Source organism: Salvelinus alpinus, chromosome 2 (genome assembly GCF_045679555.1).
Source record: "Salvelinus alpinus chromosome 2, SLU_Salpinus.1, whole genome shotgun sequence".
Classification (NCBI taxonomy): domain Eukaryota; kingdom Metazoa; phylum Chordata; class Actinopteri; order Salmoniformes; family Salmonidae; genus Salvelinus; species Salvelinus alpinus.
In genome coordinates, this window is record NC_092087.1 from 50,028,924 (window position 1) to 50,050,717 (window position 21,794).

The following is a 21,794-nucleotide window of genomic DNA, read 5'->3' on the forward strand; positions in this document are numbered from 1 at the left end:
GATTAATACACTTTGGCATTTCGCCACCATTATCTTTTTGTCTCACTTCCGATTTATTTACGCCCATCTTAGATTATATTGTTTTATTTACGCCCATCTTAGATTATATAGGTGTCGTCACCATAGTACAAATACAAAATGTTCCTAAATCTGAAAAGATTTGGCATGGGTCCTCTTCAAAAGGTTCTATAGCTGCATCACTGCCTGGTATGGCAGGTATTTGCATTGTGTGCCCCCCGCTGCTGCTACTCTCTGTTTATCATATATGCATAGGAACTTTAACTATACATTCATGTACATACTACCTCAATTGGGCCGAGCAACCAGTGCTCCCACTCATTGGATAACCGGGCTATCTGCATTGTGTCCCACCCACCACCCGCCAACCCCTCTTTTACACTACTGCTACTCTCTGTTCATCATATATGCATAGTCACTTTAAGAACAATGACAGCCTACCCCGGCCAAACCCTCCCCTAACCCAGACGACGCTGGGCGAATTATACGCCACCCTATGGGACTCCCGATTACAGCCAGTTGTGATAGCCCAGGATTGAACCAGGGACTACTAGTGATGCCTCTAGAACTGAGATGCAGTGCCTTAGACCGCTGCGCCACTCGGGAGCCTATCAAAAAGTAGGTCACGTAGGTCCATACATTGATCTCTTTGACATAAACTCCCTCTGTAGCTAACATCTACAATAACCATTAGACATAAGAGTTGGCGTTATCATACACAGTCTCAGGGATGGCTAGCTCTGGGAATTCCTTTGGCCTGTACAGAATAAGGTAAATCAGCTCTTTGCACCTTACTTGTGGAATAATCTCCAAACTTCTGTAAACATTGATGTTTTGGTGCCTCTAGGCTAATTCAGACTGCTGAATGAGGACCTATTACTACTTACTTACAAAACCTTTAAAGGAGTTCAACAAACCATTCAGTCATGGATGGATGTAAACACATTTACCTCATATTGCTTGTTACAGACGACTACTGTTGTACATTGAATTGCCATTCATCACTGTTACACCTCCTACATGTTTATAATCCACATAGTGTGAATAGTGGTTTCCAAAAAGTTATTACCCCCCATGAACCTGAATCTGAAATGACCTTTATGATCTTTCTTACCCCTATTACTTTGGGGTGCTAATCCCCCTCTTTCAAAATCCCAACTGTGATTTTTTTTTAAACAATTTTATTCATATTTACAGATGGCATACAAGTTTGTTATTAAGCCACATGAAAGTTCACATGTTCCAGAAAACATTTCTGCCAAAAAACGATGATCAAAAAATGTTTACGTTCAATGCCTCTCCTGCGAAGTAGTGACGCGCGACATATGCCGAGTTTCCTGAAACGAGTCACAAATGTGATAGGCTGAAGTTTCAGAAGGACAGGATGAGGCAAGAGTCTTGTGATCCTTTCCACCCTGCTGTGGTGTGTGGGTGCATGTGTATGTGTGCACTCGTACACACCTGTTTTTAGGTGTCAATAAGTGACAGCATACATGTACTGGTTTGTATGTGATCTGTTGACTGTCTTTACTCCCCCTCACTGTAGAACTGACCACAATACAGAGAATCTGGTTGCAAGAGCAAAAATATAAATTTCCTTGACTCCCTACTGTATAGTCCATAACACCAATGGTTGGTTTCCCAGACCCAGATTAAGCCTACCACTGGAGTAAAAATGTAACTTTTCCATTGAACATGCTTTTTAGTCCAGGACTAAGTATAAACTGTCTCTGGGAAACTGACCAAAAGAGGTTTGGTTAAGATGACAAGGTAGTTATATGGACTGAAAAAAAACATTTAGGGAAAATAGCACCTTGATCTTCACCAATGGCCTGAAAATGATGACATAGATAACAGTACATATTTTTACCATTATTGTGAATAATCAAAATCAAATAATGTAAAATACTAACAAAGATGAGGGAATGGTTGGTCTGCTTGCTTTTTTGTTTTACAGAGGAGAACATTTCAAACAGAGCAAAAAAGCATAGGATTTTGTATTTGCTGTACCTCACAAGACATGCCACAAGAGGTCTCTTCACAGTCCCCAAGTCCAGAACAGACTATGGAAGTGTCACGGCCGTTTAAAGGAGTGGGCCAAGGTGCAGCGTTTTGAGTGTACATACTTCTTTATTTAACGATGTCGCCAACAAAACAAGAAATATTCAAACCAAACGTGAAGCCAACGTAGTGAATCCAGGCAACTAAACATGGACAAGCCAAAAAAAACCTAGACAATACAAAAACTAAACAAACCACCCTTGTCACACCCTGACCAAACCAAATAATAAAGAAAGCAAATATAACTAAAGTCAGGGCGTGACAGGAAAGCACACAGCAATAAATAGAGTCATGAAAACATGGAAGTCTATTCCACATCAAGTAACTCATGCAAGCAGTAAAATTAGATAAAAAAACAACTTATGGAACAGCGGGGACTGTGAAGCAACACAAACATCGGCGCATACACACACGTACACATAGATTTTGTACTGTATATATGCGGTAGTGGTGGAGTAGGGGCTTGAGGGCACACAGTCTGAATGTATTGTAATGATTTTAAAATGCTATAAACTGCCATATTTTTGCACAGCAGGAAATGCAAATGTATAGTGTATGTAGACTTCTAAAGTTTGTAATTTCCACTTTGAAACGTCAGACTAAACTAGCCCTAAAGAAAAATGTATAAACCCCTAAAAAGAATCCCAGACATTATAATCCACATAATAATTCACATTTCCAGATGCTGCAGGATAATGTTTATGCTGTAGCAATCTGGCTCAAATTAAGATCCTACATCTGTAAACTCACAAGATAAGGATGGTCAAACGAAGCGATTCTCCAATGTTAATTAACTGGATAATTTTGTTTCATGAAGGTTATGGTCACACACCATTTACAACTTAACTGCTACGCAGTCATTCGACTACAATGCTAGGACGTGTCTACACCACTGCACGTTGAAGGGGGGACTCTGAAGTGCATGAGTAAATTGAAGTTAAACTGGGAACTTGGGAAATAACAGGTAAACATTGGGAAATGGGGAGATTTTAAAAGCATTTAGGATATCTATATTTTTCAGTTTTGATGATCTGATGTTGACAACAATGTAACAGTATATATTTAGCATTTACTGGCGGGGGGAAACTATTTTTTTTAAAGGGGAGTATGGCCGAACCCACCCAAAGCCCCCAAATAAAAATTCTAACACAGTAACCATTATTATTGTAACGGTTTTCTTCCTGGGATGAAGGAGAGGACCAAAATGCAGCGCGGCTAGTGTTCAACATAATTTAATAAAGAATATGTGAACACTACAAACAACAAAACAATAAATGTGAAAACCGAAAACAGTCCTATCTGGTGCAGAACACAAAGACAGAAGACAACCACCCACCATCCCCAACACAAAACAAGCCACCTATACATGATTCTCAATCAGGGACAACGATTGACAGCTGCCTCTGATTGAGAACCATATCAGGCTGAACACAGAAACAGACAAACTAGACACACAACATAGAATTCCCACCCAGCTCACGTCCTGACCAACACTAAACAAGCAAAACACATAAGAACTATGGTCAGGACGTGACATTATGAACAGGCATGTAACAGAAACTAGGTGTCCATGTGTGATACAGTAGATCAGGACCATTTCTAGCATTTTGGGGGCCCTAAGCTAGATTTGCCCACCTCAAGGGAAAACATTTCAGTGGCCCCCTCATGGCAGGGGAGTGAAAAATGTGCAACTTTAAAGTTAATGTCATGCAATTCTACAAATTGTGACATGAGGCTGAAAGAAAGAAATTCAGTTTTAAAGCTAATTACCTCCAGTTCTACACATTCTGGCATGGGACTGCAGCCCTTTATGATGGTTATGCCTAGAAACGGTACTGCAGTAGATGTATTAGATACTTATTTACAGTAACATGATGTGTGATAAATAAAGGACATCCTGAAAGAAATAGTATTTCTGTGAGACATACAGAGAGCCAGTGGTGTAGTTTCAGTGTGTCTGCAGAAGACTGTACAACCCATCCGGCTGGGCTGAGGTTGCTGGTCTGTCGGGGATTGAGCTGTATACGTGGTACGTATCAGACTAGAGAAAAGAAACAGAGAGTTTAACTTCAGTCCTTTAATTCTACAGTACTGCAAATGTCATGTAATTTAAAAGGATGTAACATCAATCTGAAACTGAGAGCCGTTCACAATCATCAAACACAGTGGGTGATTCTGAACTTACATTGTCGTTTTCAGATGACTTTCCATTTTCTTCAACAGGGCCTGTACAACACAGAGGGAGCCTGAGTTAGAGTTTCTGTGTATTTGTGTGTGTGTGTGCCCTTACACGTAAGTGTGGGTGTGGTTGTGTGTATTACTTTGCTGTGCTTAATGTCACTTCACACTTCTCTTCCTGTCTCAAACCACCTTGTAGACTTACAGCTCCGATCTCACGCTTTCAAGATGCTCTGTCAAACACCTTATATGATGTTTTAAGTTAGTACGTTTGACATTGAGTGACAAAGATTTATTGTGCTGAGTTTCCCAAATTCCAGTCCCAGGTCGGGAAAACCGGGACAGACGACAATCTGATACAAACTCACCTGAGGGCAGTAACGTGGACGGTACAGTGGTGATGAAAGAATAGTTCCCAGAATCCTTTAAGGCCAACGTGCCTGCACAGCTCACAGCTCCCATCACCAAATCACCTACAACATAAACAAAATTGAATGACAATTTGTGTTTGTACATGCATGTGTGTAGTTGTGTTAGTAGTGTGTGCAGTGTTTGATGTATTTTGTTTGGAACATACATTGGCTGTGATCATCCTGTCTGGCTGTAGGTCTGTACAACATAAAAGTATAAGAAGGTTGTGGTAAGAACATCTCATCATGGACAATACAGAACTAAAGGTTGATACAATCTGCATCATATTCACAAGGGGAATTCTTACCTCTGAGAATTGTTCTTCTCTGAAAAACAAATTAGGCTAAATTAATTATATTCAATATAGCCTACCCTACATAATATGTCCAAAAGCAGTTGAAAGATGAATCCATGTCAATGGCACTTACATTAATATGACAAAGGAAAATGTTTGCAAATGATTTGTTTTGCAGAATCAGAAGTACTCACTGGTCCTCCTCCAGAGATAGACAGCTGTCAATCCCATCAGGAACACGCCCACTCCAGAAGCCACACTCACTGCTCCCTGCCATAATCTCACAGCTGTTTCTGTTTGGTGACATTGGGAAGGGCATTAGCTTGTATTCAGAGGGTCAATACTACATCTCAAAATATGATCTACATTTATATTGTGAGGTGGTATGTCTCTGTTGTTTCATTTGTCTAAGAAAAGACAATTAGTCAGCTAGAGATGGATGGGCACATGCAAGAGAGAGACTGTTTAATAACAGTTAACATACAACACAATTTGTTACGACACTAAACTAAAATCATGTAGTATTCAACTAGTAGTCGATCCTGATGCAAAGCAAAGTCATTGGATCTGATTATACAAAATAAAGGTATCGATATGGGTTGATTTAATTAATGAAATATCATTCTCTTTTTATGAATAGGGATCTTTTTTTATAAAAAAACAATGGGTAAGATAAATCAATTCTATTTGTTTAGGTTCTCTCTGCTAACAAGAGAAAGATGACCAACACACCTGATGTAGGATTCACTGCTGTACTGGGGGTCAAAGGAGAGGTCAAACCTGGTGAGAAGAGAACTCATTACACCAGAAAGTCAATAATTTAGCAGAAATGAGAAGTAGAGTACACATGACCTACAAATCAGATGGACTAAAAGTACACAAATCTGGACTGGAATTACAAGCAGCTATGAATAGGTTTTTTAGTAAACCGGTCAGAGCTTTAGTGAATTAATGAGAACAGAAAATGTTTAAATGCAAACTAAGTTACATTTAGTGGAGCTATTGGTAGTTGGTCTCACTGGGGTGTTGGGGGTCAAAGTAGAACCAACAGTCGAACCTGCTGGGAAGCAATACAAGACAAGTTAATTGTGTATCTATTTACACAATTATTAAGGTATTCGTCACTTAGTTAGAAAACAACAAAACTCAGTCAATAGAAAGATGACATGTTCACAACATTATAATGTGGCACATTATTGTTAAAACCCAGACCTTTGACTGAATGTACAACTGGAAACAGTATTTGCAAAGACGGTCCCTTAGAGGACCAATACACCTGTTGTAGGACTCACTGTCATGCTAAAGAGACAAAGTAGGACCAGGGTCTTTTATACTGCTATAAGGAGCTCTGCTATAAAATAACAGCAGCGCTAGGTCTGTTGCAGTGACCGCATTACAGCAACACCGGCGGTCACGGATCATGAAGATAGTCAAATTCCACGTGACCGTTTAGTCACTTTAATTAGGCTTCTCCAAGCTCTGATGCTGCTGATGGTCATTAGTAGCCTACCAACTAGCACTCTATTGTCCCTCTAATCGCTCTGACTTCAAAGCAAATGTAATCGAAAATCTAATCAAACACTTCATGAGAGCCCATGAGCTCATGTTGCGCAACATTTCTATAGGCTATGCAATTGCGGGAGAAAACAGAGTGATGGCTGCTAATAAAAAGAGAAGGGTCCCATCAGCTTTCTATAGGCTAGGTCTACTATATTTATTACTTAATTTTTAAATTGCTTATATTTACAATGTGAGTATAGCCTACCTGGCTGACATGAAAATAAACCACGGGGAAAAGCGTCCTCCATTCGCTATTTAAGTGCATAGATGACATTTGTTTTTTTCCCGCTGCCCTGTTTCAATACAGGTGCATGATACTGGTCCATTCTAATTCAAAACAAATGTCACACATATATTGTTTACTATATGTAAAGACAAGGTTAAATCAAGAATAGTCTGATGGGTGACAATATTAGTGACAATATTATCACTTGTGAATGATATATTATCACTTGTGAACGATGCCCAGCATAAGAAACAATGCCTTTTTTTGTGACTTGTTTGAATCATAGTCGCTCATCTCATGTAGCCTAGCCCATAGGCCTATATGTTTTAATAAGGTTTGTATCACAACTAAAGTGGCCAAATAACTTCTTAAAATTGCTTAAAATGTAAAGCCTAACTGGAAGTTTGGGGAAGCTCATTTTCACCATAAAAATGCAGGTTAAAATAAAAGCATTAGATGCATAATTGCATTTGCGGTCACTTTGATAATGGTGTTTTCCGCTAATGCAGCATTCCCACTTACAGCCTACTACCATATATACACTGTTGTTGTATTAATTTGGGATCTATCACATCCCACAACTGTCCCAGACTATGTCTGGAATATTTATTTATCGCACAGAATAGAATAGGTCGATTTTTGTACTACGGGGGATAGTAGATTGACATGGGCTAGTGCTTTGCTGTCCGTTAGGCCTACTCATCTTGTTGGCTGACGACAGTTTTGGACAGTTCTTCTAATATCTTAAATAGGCACCTCGGAATTGGGTAAGGGCGCAAACAGTTGCGTCCCTGTTGTGTCTGTTTTAACTTGTAGTCTGTGAGAAAGATCCGATCAGGTGACAGAGCCATATGAGTGAGAGAGCTTTGGATTGGCAGCACACTCAGGGAGAAGGGCGCAACGCAGCACTCCGGGCCGCAAAAGGCATGGATTTTTTTAGACTGCATTACGGCAACATAGGGGATGCCGCCATGAAATTCGAGGCATTATCAAGTGCTTGTCAAATTGTGAATGAGAGACTATTGGAGTGTGTACAGCCTGTGTAAAAAACAAAGCAGAGCTCATGCCTTTCAAGCAACGTTTTTCAAATCATCATAAGAGTTTCATCATGCAGCCTTGCAATGTATTAAAAATCAAAGCATGTAGCCCAAAATTTATAGAACAACTATAGTTACATTAATAACTTTAAATGAAGCATATAGGAGTACTTATTTATTTGTTAAGTGCTCAACACAGAATAGCCGAGCCCACACTTGCTCAAATCCTTTGAGAAAATATTTATATTAAATGTTTTTACTTTGTACAATTGTATTCTTCATACTATAAATTAATATAAAATAATACCACAGAACTATTAGCAAATCTTGTCTGCTAAATGAACAAGTGCAGCCCACAGCCATTCCGCAAAGCCAAATAAAAACGGATGTGTAGCCTACCTGCTGGAAAGGGTTTAGTTGTTGGATACCTAATGTGAACTCCCACCAGATCTAAAAACATTTTTGGGATTGAAATGTGGTATATAGTTTGTGGGTCAGAATGAATATAGTCATAATAAGAAGATGCTAAAATCAAAGTGAGTCAGATCATGAAGACCTGCAGCCCTGATAGATTTGTTTAGATAATGACTCACGTGCAAAGCTTTTCCCATCACTGCGTGGAGAGAGAGAGTTTGGTCCTGGGCTCACTCTGTAGTCACAGCTCACCTCCTTACGCCTCACTGACTGAAGACGACTGACCAGGTCACTATGTTTTGGAGTGAATTGACAGAACCCCTGTTTGGATGCTGAGGTGGCTTTTCTCTTCTTGATCTTTGCTGTGAAGGATGGCTGACTCTCCTCTCCAACATACAGGTTACAGGTGGTGTCAGGACTGGTGTCAGGACTGACTGATCCAGGAATCAAACAGATGATGGTGAAGTCCTCTTCAAAATAGACTGTAATGTCTGGTTTTGGATCTGTTAGGAAAGGACAGAGACTCCTTTTTACATCACTCTCTTTGAATGTAATGTATGTCACAATTGACACTCTACTAAACTAGAGCCTGCCATTCTCTTTATAGTACGTATCAGCATGTCTTATTTGATATCATGCATATTTATGATGTTTAATCATGTGGGCTGTGTGTTTACAACGATTGCCTTTCACTTAATTCCTTACATTCTCACGTGTGAAATCAAATTGAATAGCAAAGACTATTTTGCTTGGATCTATGGTGTGGGAGATGATGGAGTGTGTCACTTGTCATTTAAATATGAATTCATTTTCAATGTTTAAGTACTCATAGATATTGTAGCACTTGATATACTTTAAAAACAAAACAATTAAGTCACTTTTGTCTGTTACATGATAACAGTGCATCTACAATTATGTAGTTTAGGTTAACAAGATAACTTTGATTGATTGATGGTACTATTATTTAGTAAAAATAAACTACAAATAATTCCAGTTTTAAAGTGACCTTGGTAATGACCTTGGGCTTCGATGTATTGGAAGGTGTCTGGAAATAACAAAATAGGTCTTGATCAGGAAAATGTGCCTTTCTCAATAATAAATAAACATGAGAGACAGGAACACTTTGTAGAAGTTGGTAAAGTATCATATACTACACTAGATCCATGGGCATGTCATCAAGCAGTAGTCATTCTGATCTGAACAAAATATAACGATACAGAAAAATACATCAATAAGATGATCAATGGAATAAGACACAATTATTACAGCCATGAGATTCAGAAATATATAAAGAGTTCCTGAAGTAAAATATTAAAAGAGGAGAGAGAATCCTGTAGCACTAACAGATGATGGAACTTGGAATGGAGGAATAACTCACCGAAAAGGAGGATGACCAAAAACAGAAGATCAGCCATATCAGGGATGAATAACACCATTTGTCAGACATCTACAGACTGTTAGTCTGACTTCACAGAAGATGGTGACTGTGTCAGAGAGGGTTGTTTGAATAGAGAAGTAGATGTGGAGCTTGTTCACAGGAAAACCACAGATAGCAGAAACAGTCTAATACGGAAAGTGTGGCTAACGTTGCAGAGGAACATTCAGAATAATTTATAGTTATTTTTGTTGTCTGTCGCTGTTTGTCATTAGATGGCTTCAATTACATTTTCAAAACCAACAAACTAGCTGTCTGAGTAAAAGATTTGTCTTAGACTTTTTAGTTTCATGTGTTTGACAGCTGTATTTGTTTTAGTGGTTGAGTTTTACTAATCGCTCCTTGTAATTTCAGACAATCTCAGTTTACCCAGAACTAAAGTGTCACGGCATTCATCAGAAGAAGAAGAGGAATCGTCAGACCAAAATGCAGCGGGGTACGTATTCATCTTTATTCGCTTAACTGACTCAACACTGAATACAAAATAACAAAAAGAATAGCCGAAACAGTTCTGCAAGGTGCAACCAACACTAAACAGAAAATAACCACCCACAACTAACAGTGGGAAAACAGGATACCTAAGTATGGTTCTCAATCAGAGACAACGAAAGACAGCTGTCCCTGATTAAGAACCATACCCGGCCAAAACATAGAAATACCAACCCTAGACATACAAACATAGAATGCCCACCCACATCACACCCTGACCAAACAAAAAATTGAAACATACAAAGCAATCTACGGTCAGGGCGTGACATAAAGTCTTGTGTAATTGGCCAGAATCTTTATTCATGTACTGAGTCCATATGTGTTAAGAGAAGAGAACCGAACGAGGATCAGAACCGGAACGAGGAGCTCGACCCTTTGTCTTTGCAAGTTGAAGGCAAGTCTTTGGGCCAAATGTCACCTCCCCTTTTTCTGCTTACATAGAGTCAGATTAATTTATGGATACCATTTTTGTCGCTGCGTGCAGATTGAAGTAATTTGATAACTAGCATTACAACAAACAATATGAAAAAGTAGCCCAAGAGGAACATGGTAAAATGGCACAACAGTACATTGTTTACAAACATTCAGATAGTCTTCTTGCCCTGAATTGTGACTGTAGAAGGCTCACTGTATGTGGATCTAACCTGCTAACCTTTAGCACTGTACTGACAATGTATTTTGACCTCAGCAGGTTAACTGTGACCTGTTCATCTGAGCAGCTGAGCTCCTGTGAGTGTATGTCTACAGGGTAAAGGTAGTGTAAATTCACACTTCCTACTGTGTAGAAGAAACACTGAGCTACAGAGACAGATGGAGGAGTCTGACAGCTCTGCTGAACTGAGTCTCTCTCAGATGACTGAAGGACACGCTGTCAGACTAGGCTGAGGAAGGTCTGTGAGATCAGAGGAAAATTATATTTCACAATACGGCAATGTGTTAAATCTCCAATATTATCTATGTCTTATGTTCCCTTAATCAATATCATTGTACCCACAAAGAAAGGCAGTGAATAACATCTCCATATTAAGTTAACTAGCCTTTCACTAAACAGATGAAAGTGACTGACTAAAATATTGTTAGCACATTTCATTTAATGGGGAAACTAAAATAGTTAAAATCGAAAAACTACTGGAAAACTAAAGTGTGTGGACATCTCACTATATCACCGTTAACAATGTTATCTCACTAACCTTGAGCTTGAAGAGACCAAACAGCATCTAGCAATGACAAAAAGTCAAACGAGCGTCTTAGTCATTCTGGGTGAAAAAAATGTCTTTGTCTTCTGTTGTCCATTTACATTTATACAGATGCAGTATATTAGTAAAATGGAGACTGTTCATTCGCAGTAACTACTCAGTCACACAGTACATCATGACTTACATTCCACATGCTGATCAATTAATTGTTTTATATACAGTACCATGAATGCACATTTGTACAGCATGGTCAACCAACCGGCAGGTTAGTTTTCCTAGGTGACGAGAGGTGGCTATAACACTGTAGGAGAGATATCATAGCTATGATACATAGTGAAAGTATGCATGTGTTCTCAGTTCTTCATGTGTAGTTTATAACCAGACATACAGTCTATTTACATAGAGACCAGCCAGCATACAAGTCTGAAAGAAAGTCACCTTTATTGAATGAATATTAACAAGCTGACCAACACTCAATAGTAATATTCTGATACAGCACATACAATAGCAAACGTCCGGGGCAGTGGAGACAGCCTCCTACAGTAGGTTTTAAACACAGTATCCATTCTGAACAGAACATTCTCTCTCTTTCTCTCAGGGGGTTTCCTGCAACAGTGTTCTGATTCTCTCTCACTATTTCTTTATCTCTTACACATACACATGCGCGCACACACACACCTACAGTACACATACACACGTATGCATGCGCACACACACACCTACAGTACACACACACAAACATATGCATGCACACACACACACACACACACACTTCTTTTCACATATTTACACCCGCAACACCCCAAAAATATGCCGCCTCTCTCATAACACTGCACAGGCTGTCTACTAGGGGGAAACGATAGGTGAGAAGACACACCACTCTCAAACACAACTTCACACTGTCACGATGCAGAGGCAATTCATGTATGAGGACTGGAGCATCATGGGAAAAAAGCGCATGTTCACACAAGTAATCATTCAGCATGCTGGACACACATTTAACTTGTTCCTAAATCTTTACTGTACAGCAGAAAACATTTACTATTACAAATAGTACAGTCCCAAACTGACATATTCAATAAGCCAAACGGATTTTTTTTTAAATACATCAAGAATAACTTAAATACAAAAACTTAACGCCATTGTTAAGTAAAGAACATTTTAAAAATCTGCCATTGGTCACAGTGTTTTGTTTCATCCAAAGGTTTGCATTTCAACATCATACAATAAATCTTATACATGACAAAGAAAGTGAATCTGTCAGCCTGTAATTAGGCTTCTCATACTCTGAATCAGAAGGTCTTTAACTCCTTCGATTGCTATTGGTGATATCTGTTGGCCTTCAACTCCTGGGTCGTGTTCAATAGGCACCAAACAGAAGAAAAATGGACTGAAACTGGGAAGAAACGCTCATTCTCATTTTCCTTTGCAAATATCTACAGACAACAAAAATAATGACTGAAAAACTATTCTGAATGTTCCTCTGCAACATTAGCCACATTTTACATATGAGACTGGTTTCTGCGCTCTGTGGTTTTCCTGTGAACAAGCTCCACATCTACTTCTCTACTCAAACAACCCTCTCTGACACAGTCACCATCTTCTGTGAAGTCAGACTAACAGTCTGTAGACGTCTGATAAATGGCGTTATCCATCCCTGATATGGCTGGTCATCTGTTTCTGGTCATCCTCCTTTTCGGTGAGTTATTCCTCCATTCCAAGTTCCATCATCTGTTAGTGCTACAGGATTCTCTCTCCTCTTTTAATATTTTTCTTCAGGAACTCTTTATATATTTCTGAATCTCATGGCTGTAATAATTGTGTCTTATTCCATTGATCATCTTTATGATGTATTTCTATCATTATTTTGTTCAGATCAGAATGACTACTGCTTGATAACATGCCCATGGATCCATTGTAGTATATGACACCAACTTGTGCAAAGTGTTCCTGTCTCTCATGTTTATACATTTTTTACAATGGCACATTTTCCTGATCAAGACCTATTTTGTTATTTCCAGACACCTTCCAATACATCGAAGCCCAAGGTCATTACCCAGGTCATTGTGTTTTAAACTGGAATTAGTTACCTTTTTTTTTGTCGAACTATTTTTACTAAATAATTTTACCATCAATCAATCAAAGTTATCGTGTTAACCTTAACTACATTATTGAAGATGCACTGTTATCATCTAAGAGACAGCAGTGACTTCATTGTTTTACTTTTTCAAACGTATATCAAGTGGTACAATAACTATGAGTACTTAAACATTGAAAATGAATTTATAATTAAATGAAAAGGGACCATCATCCCTCTGATCTCACAGACTTTCCTCCTCCCAGTCTGACAGTGAGCTCTGCAGTCATCAACGAGAGAGACTCAGTTCAGCTGAGTTGTGAGACGCCTCCATCTCTCCATGTGTCTCAATGTTACTTCTACATAGAGGGGGGGAAGAATCTTCCAGACTCATCCTGTACTCAGACACTCACAGGAACAGAGCTGTTCAAGAGGGCAGATCCAACATTTCCAGATGTTGTCAAATTGACGTGTTACTACGCTGCATGGAAGTCTCACACATCTCCTTTAGTTACCCTGTCTCAGTTACTGTTCATGGTAAGTAGGTGGTTTATAAAATCATACACTTATAATACATTATAACACACTATAATATAATAGTATAATATAGTACATCTATAGTATAAAACACCATAATACATTGTTATACCATATTTTTTATGATCTTCTTGGAAATGTGATCTATAATGTTGTGTTTCCTAAACATCTTCATTTCACATAATGATAGAATTTACTGTACTTTGTACAAACATAAATGCTGACACAGTTAAACATTTTATTTATGGGTTTTCCATACTGTTCGTATGTATGGGTTACCTGGAATGTTTTTTAAATGCAACTTTCAAAGAGACACTATTCTCCTGATCTCACAGACCCACCTCCTCCCAGGCTGACAGTCAGCTCTACAGTCATCAGAGAGAGAGACTCAGTTCAGCTGAACTGTCAGACTCTTCCATCTGTCACTATGTCTCAGTGTTACTTCTACATAGAGGGGAGATGTATTAATCTGCCAGACTCATCCTGTACTCAGACACTCACAGGAACTGAGCTGCTCAAGAGGGCAGATCAAACATTTCCAGCTGTGGTCAAAATGACGTGTTACTATGCTGTAGGGAGGTCTCACACATCTCCTTTTAGTCACCCTGTCTCAGTCACTCTTCAGGGTAAGTAGGTGGTTTATAAAATCATACACTTATAATACAATATAATACCCTATAATATAATAGTATAACATAGTATAATATAGTATAAAACACCATAATACACTGTTATACCATATTTATTATGATCTCCCTGAAAATGAAATCTTATAATGTCGTATTATTTCACATAATGATAGGATTTACTGTACTTTGTACAAACATAAATACTGACATAGTCAAACATTTTATTTATGGATTTTCAATACTGTTTGTATGTATGGATTACCTGGAATGTTTTTTAAATGCAACGTTCAAAGATACACATTTATATGTTTCTACACCATAGAGACTCACTATCCATCAAGGTAGAGTGACACTGCTTCTGTCACTATTGGTGACATTTTGCCGCTGTTCCGACGGCAAAATGGGGTGGGGGAGGTGCAACTCAATATTTAAGGAAGCTGTTCCTAATGTTTGGTATACTCAGTGTATATCCCTAAATCAATGAAGTAGCATTTTACTGAATTCTACAGTACATATATCATAAAGATATCCCTCTCTGGATCCCTCTCCTCTCTCTCCATCAGAGACACTTGATTTCCTGTGGCGTCACATCCTCAATGTGTTGGTTCTACTGGCTACCTGTGGAGTAATTATACACTATGTCATCTCCCATCAATGCCCTATAGGTCAGTTTACATGTCAATCACTTCCTATAAGCCAGTAGGAAATTGTAATGTGTAGATTGTAATGTATGATGATTTGGGCTGTAGCAAGGCTAAGTAAAATAGTAAATCAATGTGATTTGTGTACATGTCGTTTAAGCTAAAGGTGTATGTGAATATGACATGTACACAGTACATCTGTCTTTTCAGCTGTTCCAAAGAGAAGCAGGAGGGTGGACCAGAGCAATGAAGACTTTTCCTTGACAGTGTGCTAAATCACTGTGCATACCTACCTTTAGAAATTGAGTGCATGATAGTGTTGCTAGGCAAGATGAAAACGTAATATACAAAGTGTACATACATACATTGACTGTACTAAACATTAAGAACACCCTCCCCACAGTTTGAAGTAAGTTACTAACTAGCGTTATGGACTACAAGGTGTTGAAAGCGTTCCACAGGGATGCTGACTCCAAGGCTTCCCACAGTTGTGTCAAGTTGGATGGCTGTCCTTTGGATGGTGGACCATTCTTGATACACATGTGAAACTGTTGAGCATGAAAAACCCAGCAGCGTTGCAGTTCTTCACACAAACAGGCCTGTCACCTACTACCATACTCCGCTCAAAGGCACGTAAATATTTTGTCTTTCCCAATCGATGTCTCAATTGTCTCAAGGCTTAAAAATCCCTCTTTAATCTGTCTCCTCCCCTTCATCTACAATGCTTGAAGTGGATTTAACAAGTGACATCAATAAGGGATCATAGCTTTCACCTGAATTCACCTGGTCAGTCTTTGTCATGGAAAGAGCAGGTGTTCATAATGTTTTGTTTTGTACACATATACATACATACATTTGCACACATTCATTTTTGTTTAACACTGTTTTCCTACCTTTTCTATAATCTTTGTTGAAATTGACTGCATGATAGTGTTGAAGGCAAGTTGCACACAGCAATGTTCATTATTAAAGCTTTTCAAATAACAGTTTGTCTCAGGGATCTGTATTATTTACAAATGATATGTAATAGTCTGTTTAGCCTGGGTGCCAGTCTGTTTCTACTCTCTTGACAACTCCATGTTTATACAATTTCATAAGGAGTTGGCAAGAGAGCATTAAAAGACTGGCACCCAGGCTAGTGTCTGATTGGTGTTAATGTCAATAATACATTTCCTACATACAGTTGAAGTCAGAAGTTTACATACACTTAGGTTGGAGTCATTAAAACTAGTTTTAAACCACTCCACACATTTCTTGTTAACAAACTAAAGTTTTGGCAAGTCGGTTAGGACATCTACTTTTTCCAACAATTGTTTACAGACAGATTATTTCACTTATAATTCACTATATCACAATTCCAGTGGGTCAAACGTTTACATACACTAAGTTGACTGTGCCTTTAAACAGCTTGGAAAATTCCAGAAAATTATGTCATGGCTTCAGAAGCTTCTCATAGGCTAATTGACATCGTTTGAGTCAATTGGAGGTGTACCTGTGGATGTATTTCAAGGCCTACCTTCAACCTCATTGCCTCATTGGGAAAATCAAAAGAAATCAGCCAAGACCTCACAAAAAATAATTGTAGACCTCCACAGACCTCCACATTCTTGGGAGCATTTTCCAAATGACTGAAGGTACCATATTCATCTGTACAAACAATAGTACGGAAGTATAAACACCATGGGACCACGCAGCCGTCAAACTGCTCAGGAAGGAGACGCGTTCTGTCTCCTAGAGATGAACGTACTTTGGTGCGAAAAGTGCAAATTAATACCATAACAACAGCAAATGACCTTGTGAAGATGCTGGAGGAAACAGAAACAAAAGTATCTTCATCCACAGTAAAACGAGTCCTATATCGACATAACCTGAAAGGCTGCTAAGCAAGTCGCTGCTCCAAAACCCCCATAAAAAAGCCAGACTACAGTTTGCAACTGCACATGGGGGGTAAAAATCGTACATTTTGGAGAAATGTCCTCTGGTCTGATGAAACAAAAATAGAACTGTTTGGCCATAATGACCATCGTTATGTTTGGAGGAAAAGGGGGGAGGCTTGCAAGCCAAAGAACACCATCCCAACTGTGAAGCACGCATCATGTTGTGGGGGTGCTTTGCTGCAGGAGGGACTGGTGCACTTCACAAAATAGATGGCATCATGAGGCAGGAAAATTATGTGGATATATTGAAGCAACATCTCAAGACATCAGTCAGGAAGTTAAAGCTTGGTCACAAATGGGTCTTCTAAATAGACAATGACTCCAAGCATACTTCCAAAGTTGTGGCAAACTGGCTTAAGGACAAAAGTCAAGGTATTGGAGTGGCCGTCACAAAGCCCTGACCTCAATCCAAAATAACATTTGTGGGCAGAACTGAAAAGGCGTCTGCGAGCAAGGAGGCTTACAAACCTGACTCAGTTACACCAGCTCTGTCAGGAGGAATGGGCCAAAATTCACCCAACTTATTGTGGGAAGCTTTTGGAAGGCTACCCAAAACGTCTGACCCAGGTTAAACAATTTATAGGCAAAACTAATTGAGTGTATGTTAACTTCTTACCCACTTCGAATGTGATGAAAGAAATAAAAGCTGAAAGAAATCATTCTCTCTACTATTATTCTTACATTTCACATTCTTAAAATAAAGTGGTTATCCTAACAGACCTAATACAGGATATTTTTACTAGGATTAAATGTCAGGAATTGTGAAACTGAGTTTAAAGGTATTGGGCTAAGGTGTATGTAAACTTCCGAATTCAACTGTATTATAGTTCAACTCAAATATTCTGATTGATAAAAAATAGATATTTTTGGAAAAAAATATTAAAAAGGGTATTATATTTATGTTATTATGAATATAAATGGTAGAGTTATGTCATGACTTCCGCCGAAGTTGGCTCCCCTGCCTGTTCGGGCGGTGCTCGGCGGTCGTCGTCACCGTCCTACTAGCCGCCACCGATCCCTTTTTCATTTGTCTGTTTGTTTTGTCTTATTAGTTTCACCTGTGTTTCTGTTTTCGGTTAATGAGCTTCCCGATATGTAGTAGGTAGACCCGCCCTTGTTTTGTGCGGGATTGTCTTTATGTTACGTGTGTGTGTTTTAGGTAGAGGTGTATTATTTTTTCTGATTACTTGGCACCCTCTGTTTTTGGTTATTCAAGTTGTTCGCTGCGCCCTGTATGTTTGGGCTTATTCAATTTTTGTGTGCATAGTAAAGGAGCACTTCTCCAAAGTGGAACTCTCTGCGTCTGATTTCTTCACCCACCTAGTCCCGCGTGACAGAGTTATGTCACAACTGCAGCTTTTGGAAATATATGAGAAGGTTTGCTCAATCCAAAGTTACAACCAAATGATTGCAGCACTACCGCAGAAATGGATGAGGCAAGTAGAAGGGGGAAGAAGTAGGGAACTGGTCTGTCTGCCCTATATGAAGGACCAAAACTGGTGAAAAACATTTTTATAAACCGAAAACTCTATCAGTTTCTTTGAGGACCAAAATGTTGACAGCTGTGCCATACAGGTTATAAAATAACAGAGAAGAAATGTTTGATGTACCAATTCCATGGAACATGGTGTATGACATTCAAAACAACGCAAGATTCAACACTTTGAGTTTTTCCAATTTAAATTACTGTACAAATTTTTTTCCACTAACAAAATGTTAAATATATGCGGCATACAACCATCACAGCTCTGCAGATTTTGCTGTGAAGAGACAGAATCATTAGTCCATTTATTCTGGTTTTGCCCCCAGGTAGCCCGTTCCTGGTTACAAGTTCAGGAATGGCTGAAAGATCACAACATTCATTTTAAATTAACGCTACAAATACTACAGTTGAGAGATTTGGAAAGACAATCAATCAATCAACAATATAATAATACTCTAAGCAAAAATATTTATCTTTAACCCCATAGAGTCAATGTCCGTGCCCCTGTGGAAATCTAATTAGCAACATGAAAGCACACAATTACCAGAAAAATTGTTTTGTTTATATTTTAATTTCTATAAGCAAATTCATACTTTCCTCCATGACACCTACAGCACCCGATGTCACAGGAAGGCCAAAAAGATCATCAAGGACAATAGCCAACCGAGCCACTGCCTGTTCACACCGCTATCATCCAGAAGGCGAGGTCAATACAGGTGCATCAAAGCATTGGTTATTGCTCATCACCGTTCTAGAAATTGTCGTTGCACATCTCACACTACAAGAGCATTGCAGATTTTATGCCGATAAAATATCGGGACCTCTGGGACTGCTCAAAGACAAGATCAGTAGCCCTCATCATACCCACTTACACTAAACGAGCCTCAGTGACGGATGCGTGCACCGAGTAGACAACAACATGCCGATATTGTCTCCGATCTCAATAATTTGTCTGGGACAGTTTAATCGGGTCTAAAATCGTGTAATGTGTGTGCACCTGGCTTGAGCTTTCCACACCTGGATTGTGCAACATTTGCCCATTTGTTATTTTAATTATTTTTCAAGCTTTGTCAAATTGGTTGTTGATCATTGCTAGACATTGCTAGACATTTTCAGGCCTTGCCATAGATTTTCAAGAAGATTTAAGACCAAACTTTAACCCTGCCACTCAGGAACATTCACTGTCGTCTAGGTGTCAACTCTAATTTATATTTGGCCTTGTGTTTTAGCTTATTGTCCTGCTGAAAGGTGAATTCATCTACCAGTGTCTGGTGGAAGCAGACTGAACCAGTTTTCTTCTAGGACTTTGCCTGTGTTTTGCTCCATTCTGTTTCTTTTTATCCTGGAAAACTCCCCAGTCATTAAACCCCTTAAGGTTGATGTCTGTGCCCCAGTGGAAATCTAATTAGCATAAAAAACATCCTCTTAAAAATCTGTCACTTTAAGCTAGAGATATATTTTGCATTGGATGCGTCTCAATCCACCTCATCCGCCTATGTCGCTCTTCCGCAATTGCGGTGAAAGGTGACAGAGCTAGAGCGGTGTTTGTCAGACCATGAGACATCCCGAAATTCGGTCTTCACACGAAATCGTTTGTAGATTCCGAACGGTAGTTACTCCACTGTCATATTGGCAGGTTTGCTAGCATCAAACTATTTAGCTAGCTTCTAGCCGGGTGTTTGTTATGCAATGTAATCTCCTCGTAATTAACAATCAGTGTTGACGAGTGTCCTGACGAGAAGGCAAACTTTTCTAGCAATGCCAGACAAAATTGGGCATTATCAGCTAATTTTTATGAATGTATTCAAATGAATGTCAACAGATAACAGCTACTTTGCTGTTATTCTGACTGCTGAGGTCGAGTCTGTGTTAGCCGTGGCTGCAGTAGCTAGCAAGCAAGTGATAAGAACTCTGCCATGCTCGCATAAAGAACAAACGACTGGGTCGCCTCCATAAACATCGAACTAATCGAACGAACAACTGGGTCGAGTCTCTAGCAACCAAAAGATGAGAAATTAGGAATTCTCTTATATAAATGAAAATATCAACAAAAAATGTCATTTCTACCAGGTAAATTTGTGCTTATAATATTGTTTTCTTTCTCAACTGTGGTATAAATGGGATAAACAGCTTAAACAAATGCAACGGAATGAACTTCACTGTTATTCTGGCTGCAGAGGTCGTGACTGTGTAGCCGTAGCTAATTGGCTAGCTAGCAGCAAGGAAGGGGTAAGAACGTTGCCACTGAGCATGGCAACGGAACGTAAAGAACGAACAACTGGGTCGCGTCTGTAAATATCGAACTAATCGAACAAACAACTGGGTCTTGTCTCTGGCAATGAAAAGAAAGTATGAATTTGCTTATAGAAATTAAAATATAAACAAAACAATTTTTCTGGTAATTGTGTGCTTTCATTTTGCTAATTAGATTTCCACAGGGGCACGGACATTGACTCTATGGGGTTAAAGATACATATTTTTGCTTAGAGTATTATTATATTGTTGATTGATTGATTGTCTTTCCAAATCTCTCAACTGTAGTATTTGTAGCGTTAATTTAAAATGAATGTTGTGATCTTTCAGCCATTCCTGAACTTGTAACCAGGAACGGGCTACCTGGGGGCAAAACCAGAATAAATGGACTAATGATTCTGTCTCTTCACAGCAAAATCTGCAGAGCTGAGATGGTTGTATGCCGCATATATTTAACATTTTATTAGTGGAAAAAATGTTGTACAGTAATTTAAATTGGAAAAACTCAGTGTTGAATATTGCGTTGTTTTGAATGTCATACACCATGTACCATGGAATTGGTGCATCAAACATTTCTTCCCTGTTATTTTACAACCTGTATGGCACAGCTGTCAACATTTTGGTCCTCAAAGAAACTGATAGAGTTTTCGGTTTATAAAAATGTTTTTCACTAGTTTTGGTCCTTCATACAGGGCAGACAGACCAGTACCCAACGTCTTCCCCCTTCTACTTGCCTCCTCCATTTCTGCGGTAGTGCTGCAATCAATTGGTTGTAACTTTGGATTGAGCAAACCTTCTCATAAATTTCCAAAAGCTGCAGTTGTGACATAACTCTACCATTTATATTCATAATAACATAAATATAATACCCTTTTTAATATTTTTTTCCCAAAATATATATTTTTTATCAATCAGAA

At 38.9% G+C, this 21,794-nt stretch overlaps 2 protein-coding genes across 10 annotated transcripts in view; one reads left to right on the forward strand and one right to left on the reverse strand.

Annotated features, from left to right (window-relative positions):
* Window positions 1-1,211: 1,211 nt before the first annotated feature.
* LOC139564318 (mucin-2-like) overlaps window positions 1,212-21,794 on the reverse strand; it is a 31,230-nt gene continuing 10,647 nt past the window's right edge. For 2 of the 6 annotated variants that reach the window (XM_071383764.1, XM_071383796.1), the window contains 10 exons: window positions 8,380-8,703; window positions 8,186-8,236; window positions 5,952-6,023; window positions 5,696-5,743; window positions 5,158-5,256; window positions 4,976-4,994; window positions 4,835-4,866; window positions 4,626-4,730; window positions 4,265-4,305; window positions 1,212-4,120 (listed from right to left, as the gene is read on the reverse strand). In XM_071383764.1, coding sequence (XP_071239865.1) covers window positions 4,028-4,120; window positions 4,265-4,305; window positions 4,626-4,730; window positions 4,835-4,866; window positions 4,976-4,994; window positions 5,158-5,256; window positions 5,696-5,743; window positions 5,952-6,023; window positions 8,186-8,236; window positions 8,380-8,703 — 884 coding nt within the window. In that variant the 3' untranslated portion in view covers window positions 1,212-4,027. Of the gene's footprint in view, window positions 4,121-4,264; window positions 4,306-4,625; window positions 4,731-4,834; window positions 4,867-4,975; window positions 4,995-5,157; window positions 5,257-5,695; window positions 5,744-5,951; window positions 6,024-8,185; window positions 8,237-8,379; window positions 8,704-9,218; window positions 9,246-9,578; window positions 9,692-21,794 lie in introns of those variants that run through there. The other 4 variants (XM_071383806.1, XM_071383772.1, XM_071383789.1 and 1 more) reach the window with 4 other exon arrangements.
* LOC139564372 (uncharacterized) overlaps window positions 11,657-21,794 on the forward strand; it is a 68,818-nt gene continuing 58,680 nt past the window's right edge. The window contains exons 1-6 of one of the 4 annotated variants that reach the window (XR_011672730.1): window positions 11,658-13,019; window positions 13,342-13,368; window positions 13,664-13,934; window positions 14,270-14,560; window positions 15,127-15,228; window positions 15,415-16,190. Coding sequence is in view for 1 of the 4 variants with exons in the window: in XM_071383854.1 (XP_071239955.1) it covers window positions 13,614-13,934; window positions 14,428-14,560 (454 nt within the window). In the remaining 3 variants the exon portion in view is untranslated. The other 3 variants (XR_011672728.1, XR_011672731.1, XM_071383854.1) reach the window with 3 other exon arrangements.